This window comes from Carya illinoinensis, chromosome 4 (genome assembly GCF_018687715.1).
Source record: "Carya illinoinensis cultivar Pawnee chromosome 4, C.illinoinensisPawnee_v1, whole genome shotgun sequence".
Lineage (NCBI taxonomy): Eukaryota > Viridiplantae > Streptophyta > Magnoliopsida > Fagales > Juglandaceae > Carya > Carya illinoinensis.
This window is the reverse complement of record NC_056755.1, coordinates 1,734,062-1,752,737: the sequence shown is the minus strand read 5'-3', so window position 1 is coordinate 1,752,737 and position 18,676 is coordinate 1,734,062. Positions and strand designations below refer to the sequence as shown.

Sequence of the window (18,676 nt, the reverse complement as noted above, 5' to 3'; positions counted from 1 at the left end):
TAAATATGGTTTCAAATGAACGACGAAATCGTTGCCAAGAAAGTAAACTGCGAAAAGGAGAGTGATTCCCAAAAATGAAACTAAAGTGGATAATGGCAGTTGCCTGCTGAAGTACTTGCTTGCATATGCATCGTAAAGAGAGATGCTGCTTTTACGTACGGGGATTCCGATGGCAAGCTGTTAGATAGTGTCATTTATGTAGCCAGCTTTGCTTTTCATAGATTCTATCCACTACATAATTTTTTATTTTTTTAATATTTTAAAATTTTATTTTATTTTATTTTATTTTTTAAATAATTGAATTTTTTTACTAATTATTCATATACTAAATATTTGGTAAGAGAAAAAAATTTCAAAAATAATAAAAAAAAGTTGTGGTATATAAAGTTTATGAATAAAATTTTTTTTATGTAGCATACTGACCTTTTTGGGAGAAAAAAAAGGGTAATGATAGCTTACAACTTCTCTTCCGCACAAAGTCATGTGGCTTTCTTTTTTATTTTAAGATAATGCTTTATTTACAAAGAGAGAGGCCAAGGATGGTGGCCATTAATGTAATTTTTTATTTTTTATATTTTTTGTTTACTTAATAATTAAGAAAATATTTTTTAAATAATGTTGTAAATTTATTTTCAAAATATATATATGAAAGAAACGAAAAAAAAAAAAAAAAAAACATTTTGCCTGTTCGGTAGCCTTTTATATGTGGGTGTAGTAGGTCCCATTATTTTGTCTCTCTCCTTCCTCTCACGATTCAAAAAGTCTTTGTTAGAAGTAGGTGTGCACACCGATCCGTCCAAATCAAAATTTGGATCCGACTCAACCCTGCCGACAAGGAATCATGCGTCAATTCGACCCGACCCGTAACTTGTGGATCGGGTCGAACCCGTTCTCCTTCTCTGCTTTCAATTCTCTCCTCCCCTTTCATCTTCCCTCCCTCCTCTTCCACTTCCTTTTCTCCTACTCTGTCATTTTCAAGATCAACCTTATGGTCTGAAATCTGTGATTACCTTCGATACAAATCAGGGCTCCGAAGTGTGCAATCTGATTCCTTCAAAGAACTAGGTTTCGGTGCCATCAAGTTTGATTTTTCCCGTCTATACTCCTATCGTCATCAGGTACTGGATTTCGGTTTAGGTTTCAATTTTCATCAAGAAAATGTTTGTTTCATTAAACCCACCTCAAATGCCGCCACCTTAAACGCATCTCAAATCTTTCACTTAAAACCCACTTCCAAATCTTTATCCAAGACCTTCATGACCACCACCAACAAAAGTCACAGATAATGGTCCAACCTCAACCCTGCCAAGCGTCTAGGACCTTAAGCCAAGAAACCTCTCTGATGATACGGCGCCGCTCAACCCTGACAGCAACAACAATGTTGCGATATAGTTCGACAACTCTGTCAACAACAACAACTCTGTGGCCACCGCAACTACCATGATGCTCTAGCAGGAGCTCTTGATCTTGTCCAAGGGTGTGGCAAGAGAGGAGATTTTAGGCTGATTCCGAGAGATGATAGCCTTGTTAGGGATTGAAGACGAGACAGGAAATGGAGAATACTGTGAGGCGTTGATTCTTTTTCTTCGTGATCTCAGGTCACGGGTTGATTGGTTTCGACGTGTATTAACCCGGTAAAGGATTTGAGCCGCTGAACTCGACTAAAGTCGGGTGGGCCCAAGTCGGGCCTTTCGGATTGATCGAGCTAGGCCTTTTTATGCACAGCCCTAGTTAGAAGTTTCTCAAACACGCCTCCCCCATCCCCTTTACTCCCACCTCTTAGATGCATAGAATCGAAATCCCTCTCACACACGAACTCTCTCTCTGTGAAGTTTGTCTCCTATAGTGACCAGCCACCATTCAACGGCTCCAGCACAAGACAGAGAAGTTGAACGCGCTCTCTCTCTCTCTCTCTCTCTCTCTCTCTCTCTCTCTCTCCCATATTTTTTATGGATTGAACAATTTATTGATTTGCTGGTCAACATCTCAGTTAAAAGCTATAGTAAGTCATTCACTTATATGATGTCAGAATGAATGAAATAGAGGAAAGTACACCTTATGCTTTGGTCTATTTTTTTTTATTTTTGGTAAGGTATTCAAATGTATTTAAGCGATATTGAGTAATCACATATATTCCCTACCATTGTCATAGCATCTCTTCGCGTTTTCTCACCCATGTGGCAAAGACGAGGGGGAGATTGTTTGAGTGCTCGCAGACGCCATTAGAGACTCAAAAGCTTAAACTTTAAGGCAATACTAATTTTTCAGACAATATTAAAAAATTTGACTGTGGGAGTGGGAGCGGGAGTGAAGGGAAGGGAGGAGGCGCGTTTGAGAAAACTTATGACACTGAATTTTTAAATCAGAGAAGAAGAAGAAGGAATTTGGATAGTAGAGCACTAACCCATGGACCAATTGCGATCACACAAATTCGCAATCAGATTGGGTTTGTTATTCTCTATTTGCATCGAAGGGCAGGAATCATTCTCTGCGTCTTTTGCTTTCAACCAAATATTTTCTTATTTAATGCAGAGATCGAGATTCAAAATGAAATCAGAAAAGAACTCGTACGTTAAGGAGAATGATTCAAAAGAAACTGAGCTCCGTGTATCTTGAGCTCCGTGTATCTTGTATCCAAGAAGGTACGATACACTAGCAAAATGACCTCAAACAAGCAATATACAGAGGCTAAAAGAACCCTTGAGCCCATAAGCAATTTAGAGATGGTAGATTGTATTTAGATAATGAGATGATATCAGATATTCTATGAATAATAAAATAATAATAATAATAAATAGTAGTAAATATTCTCATCACCATCCAAACCAGCCTTAAAAGAACCCGTGACCAACTGACAAACCAACCAAAAAATAATGAATAGGAATTTATCATCATCGTAATGGAGTTTACAATCTATCATCAAATTAATCTCAGGTACCAAATCCATCATCATTATCCTCATAATGGGATTTATGAAAACGAGGGATACAAACCGAAAGAGAGAGTCATACACAATTAGAGAGAGTCATACACAATTAGGTAGAGGGTAGGAGCTGGGCTCTGTGCTTCTCGATCTTCTCCTGGAGCTCATCCTTCTTAGCACCAACCACCCTGTCCACTTCCTTCCCTTTCTTCACCAACACGAAAGTTGGCATCGCCTGCACCTTAAACTCTTCCGCCACATCCTATATATCCCACGTCCCCCAAAGTGAATAATGTTGGATCATAATATCAAATTAAGAATTTAATTTGATTTTTATTAATTTATTTAATATTATTTTTATGAATTTTTTTTTTATAAATAATAAATATGGATCTAAGTTTTGTACTCCATAACAATTAACAATAGAAAGATATAGCTCTAAAACCATCTCCCTCCTCATCTCTTTTCCAATTAAGGCCTGGCGTTCAATGCATTTTTTTAAAGATTTTCCGTCATCTCTCACAAAATTTTTTATCACTGTTTAAGCATGTTTCTTCTTAAGTTTACGTATTTATAAGTTGGTGATCATTTTTTATTAGAATTTGATATGTGTGAGCATTATTTAAAGCCTCAAACCCATTTATAACCTTTTGATTTTGGTTTTATAGTTGACAGACCATATAACTGATTGTTAATCCAATCTTTTGGCCTATTGTTAGAGTCATTTATGAGCTTTGCCCCATTATTAATCCATTGTAGCCACAGCTATAGATTTGAATCTTGATGTTCTAACTACAAGTCCCTTTATCATCGCCATCAATTTTATAATCTCATTGACCATCAATCAATGAATATGAAGGCTATACTCAAATTTTAAATTCAAAATTTTAAAATTTTCTGTTTTAAATTTGAGGAAATGTTAGAGATAATATCATATCAAATATAATTTTGATTTGATTTTTATAATTATCACATCACTTTAATTTAATATTATCTTGATTTAATTTTTATAATAATTAATATATTTATCTTATTACATCTCAATATAATTTCTCTATAAATAAAAATTATGACTTATATTTATAATAATTTATAATAGCAAAGATGTAGCCTCAAATTTTATCTCCCGTCTTCTCTCTTTTTCAAATTTCTTTTATTCTGTATATTTTAAATTTTCTATTAATTAATAAAAATAAAAATCCTGTTCACAGTCTTACACCAAACACTAATAATTAAAACAACTCTTTTTTAAAAAAATAAATAAATCTACCATCGGTGGCTATCGATTGACTTTTTTTTTTTTAACTTAGCAATTAAAGCCTTTTTTTTTTTAATGATATTATAAATTTATTTATTTTTCATATTTAGGAATATAAAAAATGTATAAAAAAAAAATCATTTAACCTTATCGTAAAATGTCTCATCGATAGACGTGGCACTAACTCTTTTTTAGAAATACTATTAAGATAATTTAAAAAGGGAAATAGGAAAAGAAAATTAATAATATGTCTGATGAGTTTTTTTTTTTTTTTCACCACTCATATATTTAATTTTTTTTTATTCAATGATTAAGAAAATAAATTTTAATGTATTGATATATTTTTTATTTTTTAAAAATATTTAAATATGTTCAAAAAATATAAAAATAAATAAGTAAATAAAATTTATGCTACACGCCGCCGGCAAAGCTGGAAGGTAGACTACAACCCCCCGGGGAAAAATGTTGATGAGAAGAATAATAACGAATTAAGAAGACTTACAGGTAATTCATCGACGTCGATTTTGACGAAGTCAACGTCGGTGAACGTGGAGGACATTGCGTGGACGACTGGCTTCATGATCTTGCACGGCCCACACCAAGACGCGGCGAAATCTATCACCATCTTTGATGCATCCAACAAAGAAAGTAAAAATGAAAGAAAGAATCACTGAATCAGTTGGTATCTAACACTATATTAAATATGGGGTTTAAACCCTCTGGGGAATCCAATGCCTTAAAGAAGAATGAATAGTAAGAAAAAAAAAGGAAAAAAGAAAAAGAAAAGAAATACGAGCTGGGATGAAGCTTCGGAGTTCTTGAAATGGAGCTGCCAACTGTCGGAGGAGTGAAAAGACGAGACCCGAGATGGCTCCGCTGACGACGGATCGGACACTTCAGTTCCGCCGTCTATAAAGCGTGATAAAAAAGATCCCATTCTATTCGTCTGCCTGTCTCACTGTCTGTTTACCTGCCAAGTGCCTCTCGCTCCTTTTATCTAGTTTTTGAGTTTAGGTGCGGCTTTCATCGGTTTTATAGAGGTCCTGGCTACCGTCCAAGAGGGTGTTTGCACGCGCTGAGACTTCACAAACCCGTGTCCCCCATTCACTCGCATAAATCCGCGTTCATAACTCGGAGAATCGACTGAGATAAAAGGATCCGTGTGCGCGCTAGAATTTGTTCATTTTTTTTTAGGTGCTAGAATTTGTTCCTGTTTTTAAAGGCGCAGTTCATACAGGTTAGAGTTCAAATAAAAATCGAATAAAATATTTAAATATTATTTTTTATATATTATTATTATTTTAAAATCTATAAAAATTAAACTATCTATTATATTTTATATAAAAATTTAAAAAAATTATAATAATAAAATAAAATGAGTTGATATTATTTTTCAATACAAGCATGACCTTAGCCACCGTTTAGACGTTTAGATGAATTGTAAATAATAATATTTTATAAATTATTTATTTATTTTTTGTTGAGATTGATTTAATTTTTTAAGTTGAAATGTATGAAATAAATTAAAATGAGTTTAATTTTTTTTTATTAAAAATTGAAAAAATTGTGAATCTCATTAATGATTAGTTTAAAATGAGTAGATGAGTTGAGTTTGATTCAATAATAAATTTTAACATGATAATTCAATAAAATAACATGTTATAACTCTTTTTAGCCAATTGGCAGAAACCGGATTAACATCATTTAAATTTATAGAGTATTTGAACTTGCAAATATTTATGACTTATACGGTCTCCTTGCCTCTAAAAAATGAGAAGTGTTATACGTTATTTTTTTGTTATTGTTTGATGCGGCATTAACCGTCTTGAATAAGTATTTAAAATTATAAAAATAATGGTTAAAAGAAAAATAAATAATATTTTTTAAAAATTAACTCCGAATAAAAAGTAGATTGGTCTTTTAATTTCGGCCCATGGAACTTATTCCGCTTTTGCACATTGACGCTATCGCAAGATCCGTGCAGGTCCATTCCAACCAAAGCATGCATCTCTCAATCTACAAAAATCGAAAGTGTCGATCTTAGTGGAGGGAGGCATATATGCGAAGCTTTGGTGTGTTTTTTTTCTTATTTTAGACGAATTAATGACTAATTTATACCCGTCAGTGGCTTAATTGATAAGAACGAACTTGTATGCATGAGTCTCATGTCTCAAATTATAATTTAGGAGATCATGACAGTGGATTGTTGTGTTAATTTATTATGATAGTGGGTTGTTGTGTTAATCTCTTTAGAAATTTCGGTTCCATGGATGAGTTTTAAGGACTATGATATGCTGTGGTTCCCTATCATAAAAATTAAAATTAAAAAAAATAAATAAAATTTTTTAATATTTAAAATTTGAATTAATATTATTTTTAATAAAATTTATTTTTATCAATTATATTAAATTAATATACATCGTACAATTAAATTTTTCCTGGCTGATATACAGGGAACAAGATGCGGTGTTGAAAAACGATAGGTGAGTGTGTGTCACGCACTACCCAAGGGGGCACATGGGCCCTACGCATTGCCGATTGTTGAAGTGCCAACTGCAACATGTGCCTCTTCATCTTATTCTGGATTCGAGATTTTCAAAGATTTGACTATCCATTCTCATTATAACTAACACGTGGGTCCTACGTACCGATACAATTATTCGTGTCTCTTTATTGCTTGCGGAGCTGTGATGGAGTCGATTTTTCGTTCTCACCTATCTTATTGTGTCGTTATTCCGTACAGTTAACTGTACGCTGACTGCATATGACGATTGTATATAATAAAATTTTTTTTTAAAGAAGAAATATTTTTTACAGTCGGCAGATACAATCGGCATGCAGTTAGCTGTAAAAAAAATTAATACGGGACCTACATAAAAAAAAAAATTATTTTTATAACTTTTTATAATTCATGTAGGTCTTCTTAAATATAAAAAAAAATTTTTATAATTTTTTTTATTCATTCTATACAGTCGATTGCACACCGACTGTATGTGACGACTATATATAACAAAGTCCATCGGTCTAGAATCAATGCAGGTGCAACTCCATCTATGGCAGGCTTTCACAACTATAGTGAAATCTTAGACATACTTCTTAGAAGACTGCCAATCATGGCCACATTTTCTTTCCCATATTTTCTTTTTAGGGGTCCTTAAAACCTAACTCACCTACCGTACTCTGAAACGCTATAATATAATTATTTGCTTGCATAAAAATAAGAGTCCGCTCAGAAGAAGCCGCTTTTTAACACATGTCCAGATTGGCCAATAGATGGATCTGAGCGAGAAAAGTTATAAACAGTAATAAAAAATAGGTGATAGATAATAATAAAATAACAAATAATAAAATAAAATTAATAAATAATAATATAAATAAATAAAATAATAATAATAAAATAATAAATAATAATGAAAAATATTGAGAGTTACTTTCAATATCAAAACACGTAGAAAACCATTTGAAACCAGTGGAAGAAAAGTCCAATGTCACCCAACTTCAACATTTCATTGTGTCACCTGGCGCTAGGGTTCGTTGTTGCTTTGTGCCACCAAAGTCCCACAGCTTCCGGTGGCTAACAAAGACAACGTTACTGGCTGACGAAGACATCGTTACCCTTGCTCCATGCTGACAACACATCTTTCTCTCTTAGAAGCAAACCCGATAATCTAGACTTGTTGATTCATCTTTGCTAACATGTTTAATATCTTGGTTGTTAATATTACTGCTCGCCAGTGAAGAAGTCTCCCTAGGTTTTTTGGGATGGAAAGTAGTGTTTGAATAAGAAGTAGCCACCGATCGGTAAGCAAGCTGTTTTTTTAGAAGGAAGTGCTTGAATAGAGAACAGGGGAGTCAGCGAGTGTGGATAAGGTCACGGGAAAGAAATCTAGAGTCTTTTGGTCGCTGGCGGGTGTGACATGTGTGTTAAGATGTGGGCTTGAGAATATGATTATTATTAAAAATAAAATAAAAATCCATCTGACCAACGTAGTGCCATTAATTACTTCACTTCTTAAGGCGATGATTTTGTCGAATCAAATTCGAACCTCGATAATTCTATAACAACACCATTGATAGCGGACGGCCCTGAAACATTCTGTTAATATTAGAATATACATACACGCAAAAGCCCTAAACCTTCGGTACTGACTACCGCGTAGTGATACCTCCTGAACCCGAGTCCCTGACTCCTTCACCATTGCTTGTTTTGGCAATAAATCAGGCACGAGATGTTATCTACCTGTTTCTTTTTAAATGAGTTTTGACAGATCAATGTAAGCTTAAGAGAACAACAGATGAAAATGGAAATATGATTTTATAAATTCATCAAAATGCTGCAATTATAGTGGGTATTCGAGGTAATCTTCCTCCAGAGAAAGTTCTCAAGAAAATTACAAGATTCCAGATGATTTCAACTCTCTCTCTCTCTCTCTCTTTCTTATTGTACCTATGTTCAACACTTGACAACATAACCACCTATGATAGAAAGTAGGAACGATAGAATGACTGTAAAAGAACACTAACTAAAATAACAAACAAACCCAAAATGCAAAGCTTAAACAAAATGAGGAGCTTAGACACAACGAACAACTTCATTAAAAAACGAATCGCAACGTATTTTGCTTAAAAAATATTTAGTCATAAATAAATTATATAAAAATAAATTCATAAATTAATATGACTATATGTATAATTATAAAATAAACAATTCTGCTATGGGTAGTCATTCATGCGCACCCTTCGTGCACTCCATGCTGACCTAGAGGGTAGTTTTGTAAATTGAGTTGCTTTAAGGATTAGACTCCAGGCCTTCGTATGCTCATTTTTCCCGCTTAGTCTGGTGCAAGAAGCCTCTCACACGATACTCAGCACCTTCTCGTCTTCACCATCGGCACGGCTCTACACTGACACATATTTGCCACTGTTACGTCTGGGCACGGTTCTCTCGCCACCAGCACGTTTGGGCACCTTGGATTCATGTTGCAGTTGACGATCAAGTACGTATACGTTGGTTGAGGGAATATAAATACGTACGTATACATCTTATTTGGCTTTTTCTCTGTTGTGGTCTCTTGCCATGTGATTCCCTGAGTTTTGCTCATAGACAGAGAACAAAAAAGGGTGAAACCCCGGCTGCGCAAGAAATGGTTTTCTACTTTCCTCTATTTTGCTCTGCTCACTATTTAGGATTATTTTTACTTCACAATTGGTTGTTTATGTAACAGCCCGCTAGAAATTCAATTGTGGAATTTCTTTTGACCTTAAGAACCTCGTGAAAATTCCGTAAGTTTACACGAATCGACTAATCGCATAGGTTTTAGCCTGTCAACATAGTTAGTGTTATCACTCACTATTGTGCCAGAAATGCGATTTTAATTATTTGAGATAGTTAGAAGTATCAGAATACATTATAGTCTACACCACTAGGCTTAATTGAATATTTAAGATTTTTCAGTACTAAGTTTATTACGTTTATTTTTGGAATGAATAGTAATCTCGGTAAACGTACTAAACGCAGTGTTTTCAAAATCACAGTGTGAAATGTCCAAATTAGGTTAGCGAAATTTTATTTGAATACTTGGCAAGATCTTAACCACACATAATGAATAGTATTAGATACTTAGCACAAAGAGAAACCATTAGATGAAATTGTGAAGGAAATCAAGGTGTGAGATCATGACACCTAAGCAAAATACACATTTGGAAAATATCTTAAGAATATAGATTTAAAATACACATGGAAAGATTTTAACCACCTTACTCTTCCAAGTCTACTCCACATTTAGAAAATATTTTAAGCTAATTTCGTGGATATTATTGGGTAAAAATATCTTGAGTTGATTTTTGTAGATATTATTAGCTAGGTAAGAGAGTCCTACACTCCACTCTCACTCCGGTAAGAGAGTCCTACACTTAACTCTCACTCCAGCCTTATCTCTTCCATATCTTATCCACAAGTATCTCCAGCCACCCCTCCCCACGAAATTATCTTCATTTATGCTTTCCATTGAAAGAATACCAAACACTTTCTCTCGGACAGCTTTTAGGAGTTCTTTTGCACACCCATTTCGAAGCTTTTGTAAGTGTTTTATCATAAAGTCTCATTCATATAAATTGTTCCTCTTTGAGTCTAGTTTCTGTAGATATATTTTTCGTATCATTCCATGGTCATTTGGTCAGTCAAAAGTATTTTTAACCATAGAAAGGTCATTCTGGGCGTGAATCTGGAGAGTATGTTATAGTTTGGAGTTTTTGACCAAGCTAATGGATAGATATTGGTCCGAAATTTTTATGGAGTATTGTTAACATGTATATATGACTATTGGTTGAGGATTTTTGCATGATTAAAGGTTTTGATGAAAGATTTTCTTAGATTTAGAAACTTAGAAACTGGAAGAGGAAAAACAGTTTCTGTTTTGAGAAAGTTTAACTCTTTGGTGGTCTAAACCTATTCTAATGACTTTAATAATTTTATTGGAAGATTCTAAATATCTTATATACATGTTATATTATTATTTTGAAGATATTTGATGTTAGTTTCAAAGATATGAAATTTTATGCAAAGAGATATTCAAATAAGCCAAAGTGTGGATATTCTTGGCTAAATTTATGTTTTGATTAATTTTTAACCATGTGATCTTGAATTAGAAGCTTATATATGTTTTAAGACATCTTTTTAAACCATGTGATGGTTTGGTTTGAAGATCACATATTTATAAGTCATAGATCAAAAGGTTGATCAAAACAAGTTGGAAACAAAAATCAATAGAAATAGCATATGAGAATTTCGGCCCTATAGAGTTTTAATAGTTGTGATTAGTTTTAAATTTTTCTAAATTGATATTTGAATTGAGGATAAAATTTATATGAGGCATGTAAATTTTGGTGACTTTTGGAGTTAGTACGCAAAATCCTTAAGTTATGGGTAAAACGGTCATTTTCCTACATGCAGAGAGTAAAATAGAAATTTTACTCTTTAAGTTAGTATTTTTCCATATTTCAAATTATTAGTGATTTAGTGCTAACTTTTAGAATCACTAATTACAGTTCCTCGTGATCGCGCTTAAGGTTTTAATAAGAAACGCGGAGATCGATGTAAGTTAGCTTTTAACTTACTAGCAGTCTACTGTGTATGTGTGCTAAGTAAAGGAACTACAGTGTATGTATGTGTGTTATCATATATGTCATGTCATGCCAAGTTATCATGTAATTGTCTATTATACAGAATTTATTCTGTCGTCAATTTTTATCTGTTACATAATATATTCTGTTATGTATTACTGTACCTTACAAGTACGTCATGCTAAGTATGCCATCTATTACATGTATGTCAAGTCATGTAATATTCACTGTTGCAAATATGTCATGTTAAATATGTTGTCTATTATATGTTATGCAATGTTACGAAATTTTTTTATCTCAAGTTGGTCATGTATTTCAAGTTATATTCAAGTCACGTTATGTTATGTCAGGGCTTCAGTCATTTCGTATTACAGTCACGTTTCATCTTGATTACTTATGTATGGGGTCACAGCAATTGTGACGCATACACTACGTGAGACACAGCAATTGTGACACGTAGAATACATGGGGCCACAACAATTGTGGAGTATGTATTTAAGCAGTTAAAAAATAAGTTTCCGTATAATACATGGGGCCACAACAACTGTGGAGTATGTATTTACACGTAGAATACATGGGGCCACAACAACTGTGGAGTATGTATTTTTCATGTTAAGTCAAGTTTGTGTAGAATACATTGGGCCACAACAACTATGGAGTATGTATTTACACGTAGAATACATGGGGCCACAACAACTGTAGAGTATGTATTTTTCATGTTAAGTCAAGTTTGTGTAAAATACATAGGGCCACAACAACTGTGAAATATGTATTTACACGTAGAATACATGGGACCACAACAACTGTGGAGTATGTATTTTTCATGTTAAGTCAAGTTTCAAAACAAGTTCATGATAAGTCAAGTTTCAGATCAAGTTCATGTCAAGTCAAGTTCAGTTCATGTTTCAATTTAAATTATGTCAATTATGCTATGTTGTATGCCAAGTTATGCTTTAATTACTTATGAAGTTGATTATGCATTTATACTTTTACTGTCATCCATGCATCATTAGCCTGTGTGGACGTTTTTTGTTAACTTACTGAGATTTGTAATCAAATCTCACTTTGGTAGTCCCAACTACCATTCCCCCCGAATGGTAGATCTTGTTACAGGACCTGAAGGAGAATCAGGAGCTGATCAACTAGACACAGTTGACTAAGCGACGGTGCGACGTCAATGTTAATATAGTAGTTAACGTAAATTACTACTTGTATAATGGAGTTACATCTTTAGTACTTTTTAGATCATAACCATTTTGGACTAGTGTTGTGATCTACTCAATGAGTCTTTTATGTATGAAGTATGTTTTAAGCATTTGGGATATTTTCAATTTGGTGCATAGTATTGCTAAAGAAAAAAATTATCCGCTGCGAATATTGCATAATGTTAGATGCATGTTAGGAACATTGCATCTTATATGTCATGAACGGGGGCAGGTAACCTTGTGTTGCATGTCTCGACGCTTCAAATGTCCGTCCGATCCCAAACGGAATTTAGGGGCGTCACAGTTTAGCACCCGTTTTTTGTGAGGATAATGGCTGTGTTAAGAGAGCATTTTTGACAATTTCAGGATAAAAAGTACTTGATGGTGCCTTATTGATTTTTAAAGCTCCATTTTTTTCAAGGAAACTTTAATTTCCAAGTCTGTTATATCTTATTATCTATAGGACCTTGAGATAAGATGTCCACTGCAGTGAAGCCACTTGCATTTTGGGCATTTACCTCTATCTTTGTCTGGTTGAGCAAATTCTATTGATTTCTGTTGCCGAACAGAGGAGGGCAGATGGAGTTGGTTTGCCAGATAGAGGAGTGGGCTCAATGATCTCTGCAACGGATCTGCTACGGGTGAGGGGGGAGCTATCGGCTTCAACTTTGACAATGTGTGAGACTTCAACGCACCGTTTCATTTAATGTCTTTATATGTCATCCGGAGTGCGCTAGGGGTGCATCAACTTGACTACCTTTAGATTTTTCCTAAAATAAATTTAACGAATTGTATGAACCACGTCAGAGATTACTTTGTATAATCTTTGTTTGTGTTTGTAATCTCTTCATTCTTCCTTTCTCCTGACGGCACCGTTTTTTGTCAAGCCTCAACGAGACCGTTCTACAGCCACCCACTTCGACTTCAACACTACACCATTCTGCCCGTACGTCGAACTCAACCCAGTTAGGGTTCTTAACACGGGAGTACTAATAGGGGTTATGGCTTACAGTGGCGCAGCCATCGGTGCGCCAGGAACGGCCGGTTCGGCATCGGCGTCAACTGTCAGGCAGGTGAAATTGGAGAGAGAGAGTGAGCTGAGGGTTGAGGTCGCTAACGACACGCCTCTCAGGCTTCGACTGCTCACTGGCACGGCTGAGATCTTCGGCACCGAGCTACCCCCGGAAATCTGGCTCAATTTCCCTCCCAGGCTAAAATTTGCCGTAAGCTTCAAATCAACAGTTTTTTCCCCGATAGCTGATAGTTTTTTTTTTGATAAGTAAATGATAGCTGATAGTTAGGGTATTGTTATGAATTCTAGTGCGAGAAGAATGCTTCAAACTTGAAAATCGGTATTCGTAATTTGTCTATTAAGGTCTATGTTATTTGTCATCCTCATTTTTAAGGTCTATGTGATACGTGTTGTTCCATTTTTTTTCAGTGTTCACTTTGTCTTTGGGAATGCTTCAAAACTACATCATAATTGGTGCTGATTTTTGTTGCTAATTGATGACCATAATGCTGACGAGTTGTATATTACGCTATTTCTTGGCTTTTGGAATCGGTTATGACAGTCTCTTTGAACTTAGTTACATAGTATTGTACACGGTTGGAGAGGTATCCGATGGCGACGGCCATCATATCAGATGTAGTGGATATGGTCCACTTGATTGTAATGAAATGCTCGGTTGAGCTGGGTTAGAGGTTTTGTTGGTTCCCACCAAACGACATTAATAAAGTGAACGGATCCTTTATCCGTGTTTATATGCTTTCATGCAATTTGTTGCGGGAAACTCAAGTTTTATGTGTCAGGTTTTTACATGGTATGGAGCGACAATTGAAATGGATGGTGCTACTGAACTGGATTATATTGCAGATGAGGTGCTTGCTTCTACCCTGCTATGAGTATCTCTTACCAGTTTGTTAACATGGCTTGTGCTATTGCTTTGTCAAATAAATTAGAATTTTTTTTTAACTGACTGATGATAGTGTTGTTATCCTTATTTTTAGACACCCATGGTTAGTTATGTAAACGTCCATGCTATATTGGAAGGACGGAGAAGCCGTGCAAAAGCGTCATCATCTAATGACTATGATTCTTCTCAGGTATTTTTTCCATTTTCAAATTTTCATCACAAATATACCGAAAATTATATAGGAATATCGCATGCATACTCCTTTTTTTATCGGTATTGTGCGCATAATCCTCTGTTAGTTAGCATGTTTGATATGTGGAACTTCCTGAATATTCTTCTCTCTTCCTCCCATGAAACTCAAGGGGGAGAAGAATCAGTAAAATGTGGCACCCTCTTCAATACTAACCTTCCTAAATTTCTGACCTGGCATCTATTAGTATATCGGTATAATGCTTAAGTGGTCCAGGGACCCCGGGTGATTGTTGTGGGACCCACAGATTCTGGAAAAAGTACTTTATCAAGGATGCTTCTTAGTTGGGCAACTAAGCAGGGCTGGAAACCTACTTTTGTGGATTTGGATATTGGCCAGGGATCTATAACGATTCCTGGATGCATTGCAGCCACCCCAATCGAACTGCCCATTGATCCAGTGGAAGGAATTCCTCTTGATATGCCCCTTGTGTACTTCTATGGGCACACAACTCCTAGGTAATTATTATTATTATTATTATTTCCAAGTCCATTTCCTTCTTATGTACCTTTTGATTCATTCCTTGATTGGTCTCCACATGATAAGAAATATTGCATAGCGAGTTACAACTGGTACTAGATACATCTACTTATAAAAAAATAGTACTTCATAACTTTGATTTTATCCATATCTCAAGGATATATCAAAATTTGTTTCTTTGCAGTAACAATGTAGATTTATACAAAGTACTTGCAAAGGAGCTTGCTAGAATGCTGGAGAGACAGTTTACCGGTAACGCAGAATCTCGAGCTGCAGGCATGGTGATCAATACCATGGGATGGATAGAAGGAGTAGGCTATGAGGTACCAGATTCTTAAACCTTCTGTAGTAATGTGTAGACGGTTTTTATTTGGAATGCTTGTGTCAATATCAAATATTTGGAGCTATTGTTTAAATATCTCGTGTTTTGTTGCAGTTGCTTCTACATGCGATTGATATATTCAATGCCAATGTCATCTTGGTCTTGGGTCAGGTACATGCCTATTTTTGCAGGGTTTGTTTGAATCAAAATTCCAAGTGTCATCTTACTTATCAAAAAAAAATTCCAAGTGTCATCTTGCTAGCATCTTCCTTGAGGCTAGAGGATACACACATGCTCTTTGCTTTGAGAGTATAATTTATGCTCGGGTGTGATAGCTTGTGACTCACTATCTCACATATTGGCACACATTATATATGTCCTTCATTGCAAAAATTCGAGAAAGATACCCTACAAGAAAATTAAGCCATAAACCTTGGTATCTTTTTTACCTTTTTTCTTTTCATTTTGGTTGAATGTGTATTGCCAAGTTTTCTTCCTAGTGTTGGGTGTGATAGACTAGATAGGCACTCCACTTTCTGGTGAATCTTCAGGATCTCTGGTCTTTGTGCAGAATTATGAATATTTCCAAGATATAGATCCTGTTGTACGTTCACATTCACTAATACACAGAGCAATGCTTAATTTATAGACAAATATACTGCAAGTTCTCAGATATGAAGTACTTGTCTTGCTTTTTGGAGTTCGTGTCTAAAATGTTTTAGTTTTTTCTCTCACTGAACTCATATTTTTGTAAGTTTAGACCCAGAATTATTTTTTTCTCTAAAATCATTTATTGAAATAAGTAAATGGAACTTCTTGTTTATAGTGCACCTCACAGTTTCCTTTTGAGCTCAATGCAGGAAAAGCTTTGGAGCATGCTCAAAGATGTCCTAAAGAACAAGCCTAATGTAGATGTTGTGAAACTTCAAAAGTCCGGTGGGGTTGTATCTAGGAATGCAAAAGTTCGTCAGAAGACCAGGAGTTATAGGATAAAGGTAAGCAGGGACCTCTATTGTTAATCAGTGGTAAACTTTCTTGCCCTTGTTTCTTTGACTAAAGGAGGTCTGCGAGTACAGCCGGAACTACGTTTATCTGTTTATGCATATCATTTATTTTGAGCCACAATGGTTCTCTAAGGTAGATAAAACGATGGTTTGATTTATAAAAAGCATGGTATTGACGATTGTTTTCTTGCTAAGGGATGGTAAGTTGGGGGAAAGGACCCGTGTACCCTATTTCATCAGTAAAATCCTTCATTAGTTGTAACTTGGCATGATCTTTGTATACCTCTAGTATACTCAGGCTATGCCTTTTTCATTAATAAAATTTACTTTTACCTATCAAAAAAAAAAAAAAAATCCTTCATTACTTGTAAAAAAAAAAAAAAAGTGAGGAAAGGAAGGAGATTGTTTTTAGTTACTCAGAAACCTTAATAGAGTAGAGTGATATATGCAAGTTTGTTTCTTAATGAAAAAGTCGCCCCCCCGCCCCCCCGCAAGCGCCCCGGTGGGGTGGCTGTAGTAGGTTATTGCTATTCCCATAGACTTGGCTAAATAACTTTTAGTCAAACTTATGTAAAGTTAATCTGTCACCTATGGCCTTATATTTGTTGCTTAATACTCGGGTTTTGTTGCACTGTGATATTAATATTGATCCAATCCAGAAAATACATCTTGTCATTTAAGATATGGGATCGAAGCATAGTTACAACCTACAGTTATATATATACCCTATTAACTTTTGTGTCAATGCTTCCTCCTAATCACAAGGCTAGACTGTTTTCACTTTTTCTACCAGGAATACTTTTATGGTCTCGTGAACGACCTCTCCCCACATTCTAATATCGCAAATTTTAGTGATTTGGCTGTATATCGAATTGGAGGTGGACCACAGGCCCCACGATCAGCACTGCCAATTGGAGCAGAGCCTGCTGCGGACCCAACCAGATTAGTTCCTGTTAGCATCAACCGGGATTTGCTCCATGTAATTCTTGCTGTCTCGTTTGCCAAAGAACCTGATGAAATAATTTCAAGGTAACTTTAGCACAAACTTAAACCCTGAGGAACCCACTTAGTTAGAATACTGTAGATAGAAGCACTGTTGGGATCTAATCTGACGGTACATTGATTTGGAATTCGAAACGGTGATGTCCCAAACAATATAAATATGTATCAGAATGCTAGCTCTCGGACTTGTCATTTCAACATGCCCCCAATGAATCTCCTGTCCGGGATGAATTTAGTCATATAGACCTTGTTTTCTGCTTGAGGCAGTTGTTTCATACTTGAAATCCCATAAAAATGGACCTGCCTTAATGTGCCTTATATGATTCATTTCATGTTTCAAATCTGAGGACATAATTAGCTTGATAACTCGAGATAATTCTCTCTCTCTCACACAAAAGCAAGCATGCACGAACTGCTGACTAAAATATTTTTTTACCTTTTATGGGTGCAGTAATGTTGCTGGCTTTATCTATATAACGGATGTCGACATTCAAAGGTCTGAGTTTTGTGCTTTCATAAACGACTTAGAAGCATCTTTGTGGAAATTATGATTTTATATGGGGTTAACTCTCTCTCTCTCTCTCTCTCTCTCTCTCTCTCTCTCTCTCTATATATATATATATATATCACAGGAAGAAAATTACATACCTTGGACCATCTGCCGGAGATCTCCCAAGCAAATATTTGATAGTCGGAACCTTGACATGGCTTGAAACTTGACTCCAAACCTGACTAATTTATAAATATCATTTTTCATTTTGGCTGAAAAGCCCGAATAATAGTCTGAAGTTATGGAAATGATTGTATGTGACCTTTGCTTTATCGATCGACCTAAGGGAATCAGGGTATAGCTTCTAGTTTTGCATATTAGCTTGTTTCCTGGGAGATGGCTAGTTCTAGTTTAGTAATAGATGTATTCTGCTCTTGTATCACAACCAAAATGATGTGATTATTTGTTGCATAGCAACTCTTCATTCACGAAGTTAATCTTGGGTGCATCCCGAAATCAGGTCTTTAACTTAAACTAATCCCCTCTAGAAATGTACAACAGTGATGAGGAAAAGGGCTTCAGTAGCTCCGAGAAGATATCTATCACCATTAACTAATTCCGCTTGTTGACGGACAATAAATGCTGACTATTGTACAACGTTAAGTAGATATTTCTGCAGTCATTTGTTTTTAAAAACTTAATCA

At 35.2% G+C, this 18,676-nt stretch overlaps 2 protein-coding genes across 2 annotated transcripts; one reads left to right on the top strand and one right to left on the bottom strand.

Annotated features, from left to right (window-relative positions):
• Nucleotides 1-2,852: 2,852 nt before the first annotated feature.
• Nucleotides 2,853-5,273, bottom strand: LOC122306178 (thioredoxin H2). The gene is made up of 3 exons (XM_043118618.1): nt 4,975-5,273; nt 4,684-4,806; nt 2,853-3,185 (listed from the first exon to the last, which is right to left on the bottom strand). Exons 1-3 carry the CDS (start codon nt 5,116-5,118, stop codon nt 3,036-3,038), a joined length of 417 nt encoding a protein of 138 aa, XP_042974552.1. The 5' UTR covers nt 5,119-5,273; the 3' UTR covers nt 2,853-3,035.
• An 8,063-nt stretch (nt 5,274-13,336) lies between these two features.
• Nucleotides 13,337-18,469, top strand: LOC122307614 (protein CLP1 homolog). Its single transcript, XM_043120592.1, has 10 exons — nt 13,337-13,731; nt 14,321-14,389; nt 14,519-14,614; nt 14,891-15,132; nt 15,339-15,477; nt 15,591-15,647; nt 16,337-16,471; nt 17,274-17,509; nt 17,934-17,978; nt 18,115-18,469. Exons 1-10 carry the CDS (start codon nt 13,510-13,512, stop codon nt 18,200-18,202), a joined length of 1,329 nt encoding a protein of 442 aa, XP_042976526.1. The 5' UTR covers nt 13,337-13,509; the 3' UTR covers nt 18,203-18,469.
• The last annotated feature ends 207 nt before the right edge of the window (nt 18,470-18,676 follow it).

What these genes read in the sequence shown, in the direction of transcription:
- LOC122306178 (XM_043118618.1), bottom strand. Translation starts at nt 5,118, where the DNA reads ATGGGATCTTTTTTATCACGCTTTATAGACGGCGGAACTGAAGTGTCC. An exon ending in CCGAAGCTTCATCCCAGCTC is followed by an intron (nt 4,807 to 4,974) that starts GTATTTCTTTTC and finishes GATGCATCAAAG; the next exon opens with ATGGTGATAGATTTCGCCGC. An exon ending in TCGACGTCGATGAATTACCT is followed by an intron (nt 3,186 to 4,683) that starts GTAAGTCTTCTT and finishes TGGGATATATAG; the next exon opens with GATGTGGCGGAAGAGTTTAA.
- LOC122307614 (XM_043120592.1), top strand. Translation starts at nt 13,510, where the DNA reads ATGGCTTACAGTGGCGCAGCCATCGGTGCGCCAGGAACGGCCGGTTCG. An exon ending in ATGACTATGATTCTTCTCAG is followed by an intron (nt 14,615 to 14,890) that starts GTATTTTTTCCA and finishes TAAGTGGTCCAG; the next exon opens with GGACCCCGGGTGATTGTTGT. An exon ending in TATGGGCACACAACTCCTAG is followed by an intron (nt 15,133 to 15,338) that starts GTAATTATTATT and finishes GTTTCTTTGCAG; the next exon opens with TAACAATGTAGATTTATACA.